This window comes from Denticeps clupeoides, chromosome 19 (assembly GCF_900700375.1).
Source record: "Denticeps clupeoides chromosome 19, fDenClu1.1, whole genome shotgun sequence".
NCBI classification, from domain to species: domain Eukaryota; kingdom Metazoa; phylum Chordata; class Actinopteri; order Clupeiformes; family Denticipitidae; genus Denticeps; species Denticeps clupeoides.
In genome coordinates, this window is record NC_041725.1 from 17,084,687 (window position 1) to 17,096,119 (window position 11,433).

At 48.7% G+C, this 11,433-nt stretch overlaps 2 protein-coding genes across 2 annotated transcripts; one reads left to right on the forward strand and one right to left on the reverse strand.

The window, feature by feature from the left end:
- The first annotated feature begins 2,353 nt into the window (after window positions 1–2,353).
- On the forward strand, window positions 2,354–7,821 carry slc35a3a (solute carrier family 35 member A3a). The gene is made up of 8 exons (XM_028962688.1): window positions 2,354–2,727; window positions 3,739–3,956; window positions 4,103–4,257; window positions 4,346–4,468; window positions 4,784–4,958; window positions 6,363–6,481; window positions 6,652–6,785; window positions 6,858–7,821. Exons 2-8 carry the CDS (start codon window positions 3,767–3,769, stop codon window positions 6,946–6,948), a joined length of 987 nt encoding a protein of 328 aa, XP_028818521.1. The 5' UTR covers window positions 2,354–2,727; window positions 3,739–3,766; the 3' UTR covers window positions 6,949–7,821.
- A 337-nt stretch (window positions 7,822–8,158) lies between these two features.
- Window positions 8,159–11,193, reverse strand: fam78bb (family with sequence similarity 78 member Bb). Its single transcript, XM_028962690.1, has 2 exons — window positions 10,687–11,193; window positions 8,159–10,055 (listed from the first exon to the last, which is right to left on the reverse strand). Exons 1-2 carry the CDS (start codon window positions 10,947–10,949, stop codon window positions 9,533–9,535), a joined length of 786 nt encoding a protein of 261 aa, XP_028818523.1. The 5' UTR covers window positions 10,950–11,193; the 3' UTR covers window positions 8,159–9,532.
- Window positions 11,194–11,433: the final 240 nt, after the last annotated feature.

Sequence of the window (11,433 nt, forward strand, 5' to 3'; positions counted from 1 at the left end):
TAAATCTAAATACTTAAGCAAACAACAACAAAAAAAAATACTTAAGTACAGTAACGAATTACATTCACTTCCTGCTTTCTCCCAATCTGCATAAACGGACTGGGTAGGGGCGGGGTTACCACCGGGGTCAACCAATCCCCGGATGGCCACTCCCCCCTCGGTTCCCTGAGCACTGTCAGCTCTGACCTTTAGTTTCGGGGCTCGGCACACGCCAGGTCCCGCGGGCGCACTATTTACTTTCATCTTTGCGTGAGAGTTTAGTTGTCCGTGTGCATTATGGGACGTTTTATTTAGACTGTCGTCGCTAACTGGGCTGCGGAGCTAATCTGTTTTATTTCGAAGGGATACGAACGGAGGACTAGTAACCTGCATCTCCAGCAGGGAAACCTGAGGCCATCCGGATCACGGTTGTTTGCATTTTTACTTATATCATATACAGTACAGTACAGGCCAAAAGTTTGGACACACCTTCTCATTCAATATGTCTTCTTTATTTTCATTCTCACTGAAGGCATCAAAATTATGAATGAACACGTGTGGAGTTATGTACTTAACAAAAAAAGGTGAAATAAGTGAAAACATGTTTTATATTCTAGTTTCTTTGCTCTGATTACTGCTTTGCACACTCTTGGCATTCTCTCGATGAGCTTCAAGAGGTCGTCACCTGAAATGCTTCTCCAACAGTCTTGAAGGAGTTCCCACAGGTGTTTAGCACTTGTTGGTCCAGCTCACCCCAAACCATCTGGACTGGGTTCAGGTCCGGTGACTGTGTGAGTGATTAGTTGTCACATCTGACACACCACAGAACAGCACCAGGTGCACACAGTTAAATGTGTCCTCTGCTTTTAACAACCACCCTTTGTGAGCAGTGGGCAGCCATGACATGCCATGACATGTATTTAGTTTGGTTTCTTTATTCTGTTCTCTTTTGATGTCTTGATTACTGAGGGTATTTAGTCTGGTTCAATATTTAAGCAATTTCCTTCGGGATTAATAAAGTTTATTATTTATTTATGTATTTTTTTACATTCTAACAAATAAGATCCCCAACGGAGCCCCTTACAGATCTCAGTGGAGCCCTGGGGACCTCCCAAAAGAGTAAGGGCTTAGCAGACCCTGGGGACCTCCCGAACACTCTGAAGGCTCTTTATATTCGTGGAGGTGACCAATAGGCAGATGGTAGGTGGAGCTGGTAGGCTTCAACTCGTCCCATGAAGTCAACTTAAAAGAGACAAGACACAAAAACACAGACAGACACACAGAACACGTGGGAGCATATGTCCAGGGATGTAGCAATGTGTGTTCCAGGGATGACCAGAAGCAGCTCATTTAATGATCTGAGGGTTTTGGCTGAAGTTTTCTATTGGAATAATCCAGCAATGTATAAAGGAACCTGGCCATTTAGTGCTTACCTGGACAAATCCAGGTAATTCTCCAAATTGTAAAAGTATAAATGAATGTATTTCTCTCCGCTGGCACTGGGAAGATAGAGCTAGTTTCTTATAGTCAGGGCAGAAAGAGCTTGTTCTTAGCCTTAGGACACAAGATACTCATCTGTCATTGTGGCTGTGCGCTTTGACATGACTGTTTTGATTTTAGAAAACGCAGACTCGCATAAATAGGTTGATCCAATAAGTGCATTCACAGTCAAGGTAGACTTTGTTAGGTTGGGATGCTTTTTCTTTTTCTCCAGCAGGAGGTTGCAGAACTCTCCGTTCTTGCCAAATTTACAGCATTTATCAGACATCCTTATCCAGTGTGACTTAAAATCAGTAGTTACAGGGACAGTCCCCCCTGGAGCAACTTAGGGTTACGTGTCTTGCTCAGGGACACAATGGTAGTAAGTGGGATTTGAACCTGGGTCTTCTGAATATATATATATTTTTTAAATTAGATAATTAAGATAACCATATATACATACACTAATGCTCCTCAATCCCTGAACCACCCACCTGACCTTGACCCACACGATTGTGGGCAGTGGTGGCCTAGCGGTTAAGGAAGCAGCCCCGTAATCATAAGGTTGCCGGTTTGAATCCCGATCCGCCAAGGTGCCACTGAGTAAAGCACCGTCCCCACACACTGCTCCCCGGGCGCCTGTCATGGCTGCTCACTGCTCACCAAGGGTGATGGTTAAAAGCAGAGGACAAAATTTCACTGTCACCGTGTGCTGTGCTGCAGTGTTTCACATGACAGTCACTTTCAAAACAGGATCGTGGGTGCCCAGGCACCTTTTGAGATATTATTAAAACATGCTTACATTTAAAGAATCATTTGCGCTATACATATTTTAATATTTCTGCTACGTCATTATACCTGGAAGTCTGTTTCCGCCGCCTCTACTGCAGGGGGCGCCAGCGGGAAGTGGCGAATGGAGACTGCTCTCATTTCTACTCGCCGACGCCCGGGAAGCAGACGACGGTGGAACCGTGCGGCGGGTGCTGGTACAAGTGGCCGATTAACAGCCCAGGACGGGACGGGAATGAAGGCCCGGTTCCGGGTCTCCTTCGCCGCTCTCTGAAGCTCTTTTTTTTTTAAAACCGCGGTTTGTGCGCGTCGCAGCGGGCCTGCTGCGCGGCGAAAGGATGTCCGAGTGGAGGGCAGCTCTGCTACGAGGAGTCCGGAGTCTCGCTGGCGAACTCGTCGCCGCCCCGTCTTCCTCGCACTAACCGCAGGGAGAAGAATCTGGTTAAATTCAGGCAGCGGCCGAAGCTCCTGCCAATACGGGTCAGTTGTTATTGTGGGTTTGTTTGTTTGTTTGTTTTTAACTTCCTGGTTGCAGCGCGGAGAAAGAAAGGGACCAATCAGCTCGCAGCTCCTGGACGCCGCGTCATTTTCAGCGATGACGTCATATCGGGCGCACAATAACAGCACCAGGATTTATGTCCGGTTTTTCGTATGTACAGTACAGGCCAAAAGTTTGGACACACCTTCTCAGTCAATGTGTTTTCTTTCTTTTTATGACCACTTACGTTGGTATTTTCTCACTGAAGGCATCAAAACTATGAATGAACACATGTGGAGTTCTGTACTTAACAAAAAAAGGTGAAATAACTGAAAACATGTTTTATATTCTAGTTTCTTTGCTCTGATTACTGCTTTGAACACTCTTGGCATTCTCTCGATGAGCTTCAAGAGGTCGTCACCTGAAATGCTTCTCCAACAGTCTTGAAGGAGTTCCCAGAGGTGTTTAGCACTTGTTGGTCCAGCTCACCCCAAACCATCTGGATTGGGTTCAGGTCCGGTGACTGTGGAGGTCAGGTCTCCACTTTTTGTTTAGTACATAACTCCACATGTGTTCATTCATAGTTTTGATGCCTTCAGTGAGAATCTACCAATGTAATCTTTACCAACGTTCATCTTTATGAAAATAAAGAAAACACATTGAATGCAAGGGTGTGTCCAAACTTTTGGCCTGTACTGTATTCGTACGTATTGATCGATTCCCGGGTTTTACCCTTTATTCTGCAGCCCTTTTTTTAATCTTAATTTTCTTGTTTCACAAAATGCCTTTAACAATTCAACATTCTGTACCAACTCTGTTCTGAACTTTGACCTTTGGCAGCTGAGGTAAAGGACCTGAAAATCCAAGTATTTCCTGTACTCTAGTTGTGGATTTTCAACTCTAAGTCAGGAAGTTAGTTTTCTTGGTGTCTCGGTCCACCACTGGTCCACCATGGGTCCCTGGTCGATGTGTGTGTAGAACTCGCCCTGTTCTCTTCTCTCCTTGTTCTGCAGTTAACGTTCTTGACGCCGAGCGGCTGCCATGGCGTCCACGCGGCTGAAGTACCTGTCTCTGGGCGTGCTGGTGTTCCAGACCACGTCTCTGGTGCTGACCATGCGTTACTCGCGCACGCTGCAGGGCGAGGGCCCGCGTTACCTCGCCTCGTCCGCCGTGGTGACCGCTGAGGTGCTGAAGATCCTGGCCTGCGTCCTGCTCGTCCTCAAAGAGCACAGTGAGTTCCCGTCGGCACCACGCGGCCTGCAGGTGACGTGCCTACTGTCACAGGCGCTTTTTAATGCGTTTATATCGGCTTGTTTGTGTTAAAGGATATTCCGCGATTCAGTTCTGGTTGAAAACTTTGTTATTTTGCACATTCAGACTACAGTGTCCGTGCTCTGAACAGTGTGCTGCGGCAGGAAATCGCCCACAAACCCATCGAGACGCTGAAGCTGGCCATCCCGTCTGGGATCTACACGCTGCAGAACAACCTGCTGTACGTCGCGCTGTCCAACCTGGACGCAGCCACCTATCAGGTGTGGAGAGCCGGCGCGTGTCCCTCACCCCCCCCCTTCCCCCAGAGGAGCGCTTTCCCGAATAACCTCTCTCGCACCCCTCCCTCAGGTGACGTACCAGCTGAAGATCCTGACCACGGCCCTGTTCTCCGTGTCCATGCTGGGCCGCAGGCTGGGCGTGTACCAGTGGCTGTCCCTGCTCATCCTCATGGGCGGAGTGGCCCTCGTCCAGGTCAAGTCCCCTTCACTTCAGACTGCAGCGTTTCCTATTCATGACCGTTCATTAAATCGGAAATGACGTACGCAGGGCCGTATAATTCACCTGAACGTCACCTGTAATTCCATTCGTTTCCTGCAGTAGAGCCACATTTGGACTGTTTACTAAAGTGGTGCACTGTGGGTCGTTATACCTGCAGACGCGTACCTTGGACCGTACTGCAGGAAGTTCCTTTCATATTCCGACTTCGTAACTTCCGACTTCTTGTGTGGAAAAAACGCTTCTCTTCTCACTGTAACGTTTTGTGTGTGTGTGTGTGTGTGACTGCAGTGGCCCTCAGATGCTGTGGTGACCCCCGAGAAGCAGGAGGTGTCTGCGGGCTCCCAGGTTGTGGGTCTGGTGGCGGTGCTGGTGGCCTGCTGCTCCAGTGGATTTGCTGGGGTTTACTTTGAGAAGATCCTGAAAGAGACGAAGCAGAGCGTTTGGGTCCGAAACATCCAGCTGGGTTAGTTCAATATGGCCTGACTGATCTCATTCCTTTCATTTGAAGAGGACACAACTCTAGTTTTTATAGTTGATCATTCATTTTGATATTCATTTTGAAATACACAATTTGTATTTATCACATTAAAACAAATGAATGCGGTTAACGCTACTTGAACCTGCCTACTGTATGCTCGCATGTATGCGTCGCATTGCCGGCACATCAACAACAACAACATTTATTTCTTATATCACATACAGCTTGTCTCAATGGGCTTTGACGGGCCCTACATTTGACACACTTGACCCTTCTGCACACAAGGAATAACTCCAGACAAAAGAAAACTAAGATAGAGAGAAAAAAAAGTAAGAAGAGACCTTGGGAAGGAGTGATACAGAGAGGGACGTCCTTCCAGGGTAGAGTCAGCCTGCAGTTGGTCTCAGTGCAGGGTTTGTGATGGTTTGTCCAATAAGAGAAAAAGTCCTGCAGTTGTAGAGGTGCAGTATAGAGCATCTGTCCATGTTTGGAGGTGCTGGACAGTGCAGAGTAGGTTTTGGTCCAGCGTCATGGTCTACATTACGTGTCCATTGTGATGCTACTGGTCCATTTGAAGATCCCTGAAGCTTATGGTGGTGGTGGCTGTGGTGACCCCCTGGTTCATTTCATGCTAATTCGTCGTTTAGCAGTTGCCAGGAACCAGGATTCAGCAGCGGCAGACGCTGGCATTCTACTGAAATACGTGGATATAGTGGTATATTTGTGCTACAGTGGCCCGGTACCCTAACTGGGACCCTAAACAGCCTAACTAAGGTGAATTTAACACTGTCTGTGTTTGACTAGGTGACCGTGAAATGAAGTGCCACTTAGTAATTGACACTGTGCCTGGGAATTGAAGTCACCGTGGTCAAAGTGGATGGCAGACGCCTCCGATACTGCCTGAGCCGCTTTCATTTACGGCATTTGACAGACGCACTTAACCATCGGTGAAATAATCACTTCTGGCCGTTCTACATTTTATCACACAAGTCAGATTGAAAGAAAGAGTTCACAAGCTTGTCTCAGCATTCTCTAAAGAGTAAAGTCTCAAGCCACCTCTAAAATGAGGTGCAAGACAGAGAAGGGTCGGGCTTTGTAGGCACCATCCTACCTTGCAACCCTTTTTTCCCCCCACACTTGTCTCTGTAATGCTTTTAAATACTCTACCAAGCTTTGGTCTTGACAGTTAATTTTTACAGATCAGGTCCTAGTCGAACAAATGAGGGATTTCTATGATGGACATTTTAAAGCGCGTCTGCTTAATTCAGGGAACGTAATTATCATTTAATTATTGCATACAACTTGATTCCATACAACTTGAAGTTGGTGCCGGTTTATGAAGTATGAAGCTGCTCAGGCCTCCCATGTTTTTTTGTTTTTTAATATCAGGGCTGTTCGGCCTGCTCTTCGGGCTCTTTGGAATGCTGGCGTATGACGGCACGCGGGTCAGGGAGCACGGCATGTTCCAGGGCTACAACACGGTCACCTGCACTGTGGTCTCTTTGCAGGTAAAACCTTTTCTCGAAGGAATCTCATCTTTGGGTTTTCGCTGTGATCTCGGTCAGGCATGTTCAGCAAAAAAATGGAGTGGTTTGACCTTGCTAGTTAATGTTTCATTAATGTGATTAATAATGTGACTTTTTAAATGTATTCTTACTCCCTGTTCTTCCCCCTCTAGGCTCTTGGAGGTCTGGTCATCGCTGCGGTCATCAAATATGCAGACAACATCTTAAAGGGCTTTGCTACGTCACTCTCCATCATCCTGTCCACTCTTATCTCCTACTTCTGGCTTCAGGACTTTGACCCCACGAGGTATGGTGTCTTTCACGCGCCTCAAACCACGGCGACTTGAATTCCCGCTCACGTTCACTCGTTCTCTTTCAGTATGTTCTTCCTGGGTGCCATGCTGGTCATAGTTGCCACGTTCTTGTACGGGTATGAGGGCAAACCACTGAGTAACCCCAGCCGGGCGTGAGGGAGAAGCTCTGAGGAGGACAACGGGACCCCGTGAAGGGGAATCCTGCCTTTCAGCTCGCACTGCACCATTGTCTCGCGGCTCGAGATATCGCTCAACACACGCTGAGAACACGTGAAGACTTCCTCCTTGAGCACAATGCTCTCCTGTCGGGAGGAAGAATGAGGTCCGGATTTGTTGAAGCCATCCAGACGTTTGTTGGACCTCCTTGTGGTCCAGCTGATCCAGGATCAGTGCCGTCAGACCTCACAGCTGTTCTTTAAAGTTTTATTTCAGGGGCTGGCTGAATTTAATTTTATTATTATTTAAAAATGAGATTGCATTTCAATGAGTGACCAACTGTAGCATATATAAATGTAGGTATAATCACGATGTCCACATTTTTCTGATATTGATATCAGAAATTGGGTGATTTTGGTAATCACTGAATCAATAGAAATTAACAGTAGAGAAAAAAAACATTTCATTTATATTCAGGGATGCTTCAAATTAGTCTTCTTATTTCAAGACTCAGTGTTGCTTATAATGTGAAGTGAGATTTTTTTTTTTTCCTCCTTTTCCCAAATTCTCTATATATGAGTCTTGGATTATTGTAAATATTGAGAATTGTTGTGGGGAAACATGCTAAGAAAAGACTGATTCTTTTTTGCCATTTTATTACCTCAAAATCACGGTGTGTGCAGCCAAATGCCTGTAAGGCAAAAGATGATCTGATCGAGTTTTGTAGACTCCTCCTCCTCAAAGTATTTTGCGAAAATAGTCCGATGCTTTCTGTATGAGGCCAACAGGGGGACACGTCACAGTACGGATGAAAGGGAGACGACATTGGTGTGGAAAAAAAATTGCAAATAAAATTCAACGTTTTTTAACTGATATTTTTGTTTTGTAGGTAGGCACCCATGTGATCAGTCAGTTGCTGTTCCCTGGTGCTTTCAGCGCTTCACGGTGTCTCATACAGTGTTCCGTTATGAAAGGTTGAAGTTGTATGTTCTACGGATGCTCTTTGTCACTGAATTCAGACCCCTCGCTCTGTAAAATAACAAAGGACCACTAGTTTCGGGACTGCAAGCGTGGGCCTTGGTCCTGCTGTAGCTTTATAAATAAAGGGAAGTGATTGTGATACACAGCACACGGTGCACACAGTGAAATACATCCTCTGCGTTTAACCCATCACCCTGAGTGAGCAGTGGCAGCCATGACAGGCGCCCGGGGAGCAGTGTGTGGGGACTGTGCTTTGCTCAGTGGCACTTTGGCGGGTCGTGATTCGAACCGGCAACCTTCTGATTGCGGGGCCGCTTCCTTAACTGCTAGGCCACCACTGCATGTTGATTTAGAATCAACAAGCTGCTTTTCATTCAGTTAATCGAATCATCAGTGCTGGGATGTGGAAAAAGAGCTGCCAGGTCTGTGATGTCCACTGGCCAGAATTGATAGTGATGATTAGGAGTGGGATCAAAATCTATACAATCAGGTAGAAAGGGGTCCACCACCCTTTACCATCATTTCAGTGACTTGGACGTCTCCGTCAAAGCAACTTTTGTGGGATGTTCCCGGTTTGCAATGGTCAAGAACAACCAAATGTGTTCCAAGCAAAGACAACCGCTGAGCTGAAGACAAGGACATTGTGTCAAGTGCTTATATCTGTGCCATCAAATGAATTAGGTTTCATTAAGTTGTCATTTTATTTTGATCACACAAATCAAAAGCAGCAATTAACTTTGTGCTTCAAACTGACATAAGCGCCTGACATTTTATATACCAAGTATGTGTTGTATGAAGGGCAGAAATGTCCCAGCGCATGACTAGCTGCATTCTGGGAACAAAATGACTGTCGTTGACAACATGACAGGGTGGTAGTAGCCTAGTGGGTAACACACTCGCCTGTGAACCAGAAGACCCAGGTTCAAATCTCACTTACTACCATTGTGTCCCTGAGCAGGACCCTGAGTGTCTCCAGGGGGGGACTGTCCCTATAACTACTGACTGTAAGTCGCTCTGGATAAGGGCGTCTGATAAATGCTGTAATTGTAACATGCCGAAACATCATCCGTTTGGTACACAAAACAAATCATTGCTTTTGATTACAGCAAACAAAATAACACGAGGACGTTCTCCTTTTGTGGTCCAAATGTGACGGGTTTATCGTTTTGTGCCACATAGTGTATGTTGGGCTTGGAAATAAGCACTTGGCGCCCCACGGTGGCTGGGGCGCGAACCTGCAAGAGGGCGTCCCTCATCTGGGGGTCCAGAAAGTTGGCGACCCTACCTCAAGCTGAACTGTATGGGGGACGTACAGCAGACTTCATCCAACTGGCGTCCGTCCTCTTGTCCACCTTGGACGCGGTGGCCTGATGTGCCATCGAAATATGTGCCTGCACACTAAACGTCTGGTTTAAAGGCGTTTATACTGGACCCCTTTTCAGGTCGTGTTCCACCACAGTCTGACCAGAACCGAAGTGGAATGGACTTCCAGGCGGTTCTAGGTTACTCTCTTAAGGCAACAGGCCCTGGTTGTGCCACCAGAACTCTGTGGCCCGCAGGGTTGAAAGGCAGCGGTGAAGGTTTAAGGCTCGTCTCCACCCGCTCACTTGGACGGAATCACTACCAGCGGCGCTCCTCTCTTCGGCCGCCACATCAGGACCTGCGCGTCGTTGGCGTTGGGCGGGCCAAGGGCGTCGCGAGGAATCGGCTCCATGTGGGTCAGGACCCTCGGCTGCTCCTGGTGCGGACGACCAACCAGCCTGGCACGGGAGCCGAGGGGCATGGAGGGGTCGACGGCGATGTCCACCCTCATGCGCCATTTAATGGTTTGCAGCAGGATCTTCTCTCTCGTGCCAGCGTTCAGCGCCACCAGCCAGGTGGTGAAGCTCTGGTCACGTTTGATGCGAGTGAGCAGCGGTACGTTGCTGTCGCTGACGGGCACCGCCCATGTCACGCTGGGGTAGAAGTTGTCGTTCATGCTGACGGTGAACCGCGAGGGTTTCAGGGTGGGCCCCGCCAGCGTTACCGTTTCTGTGGTGTTGCCGTACCATGGGTAGCTCACGCCGTCGGAATCACTGATGGCGCTCGCCAGGCCCTGGCACAACTCGGGGATCTCCCAGCTCGACCTGCGGAAGGTGAGAGACAGACAGTCAGTCGTGGGTCCCGGAATGTGGATCCCTGGCTGCGTCCCCATGAACAACACTGTCCACCTCGGACAGCGTGCTGTGGTTCCTGGCACCAAGAATGGGGGCCGCGCGTCATGTATTGACAGGAGGGTGTCTGACAACTGTCAATCATGCTACAGCCCCTCCCCTTTTTAAACTACTTCTAACTACACACCAACGAAGAGGGCTGGGTGGATAGTTGCGTCCTCCACTCCTGCTTCGATGTCCCAGCTAGGTGTCCCCCAGCAGAGGGAAGCTAGAACCGCCGTCTCTCCCTCCATCACACTTCCTGTGGGAGAGTGGGCGTGTTACATTTACACTTACATCATTTACCAGACGCCCTTATCCAGAGCGACTTACAATCAGCAGTTACAGGGACAGTCCCCCCCTGGAGACACTCAGGGTTAAGTGTCTTGCTCAGGGACACAATGGTAGTAAGTGGGGTTTGAACCTGGGACTTCTCGTTCATAAGCGAGTGTGTTACCCCACCAGGCTACTACCACCCTGCCTGTCCCTGCTGGTGCGCAGGGGTCCTGGGGTCAGAGGTCAGTCGCCACAAAAAAAAGAGAAGAGAAGAGAAGGAGCCACTTACACGCCCGCGTCTCCGTACGTGTTGAAGAACTCCATGTGGGTGCACGCCTGGATCCAGCCCACCACCCAGGTCTGGTGGCGCGGGATCGGCGGCATCAGCACGCCGGCGGAGGCCTTGAAGTAGGGCGTCCTGTAGCGCAGCGCGACGGGCGAGTCCTCCTCGATCGCGGTGGCGCTGCGGTCGATGCTCGCCGACACGTCGCACACCGCGATGCCGTCGCGCTTGACGCGGGACTTGCAGGCGACGCTCTGGATGCAGCCCATGTTTTTTTTATTTTTTTTATTATTATTTTTTAAGATCACTTTTATATCTCCTCGTCCATCTGCCCCCCCTCATCCTCCTCTTCCTCCTCCGCCGCCTTCCTCCTCCCGCGCGCTGTCATGTCCCGGTCCTTTCCGTCAGAGTCGGATGAGAATTGGGGTCCTCGGTGCGACAGGTGGGCTCGGTCCCTGGTCGGCGCGTCGCGGAATGGGAGCCGATCCCTGACACGCCGCAGCCCGACATTCCCCCACGTCGCCCTGTTGCCATGGCGACGGAGCGGCGGGCTCCGCTGCGTAATTGACGCCTTTTCGTGTCACCAAGGCGACGCGCGCTGTCACGGGTGTCGCTCAAACGCGTCGCCGCGTGTGACCATTATTATTATTATTATTAGAAGTAGTAGTATGAGTATTAATAACAATAAGTTTGAGCCAGTGTTTCTTTACAGCGGAGTCTGGAAGGTTCCAAAGCTTTTTTTTACAATTTCCA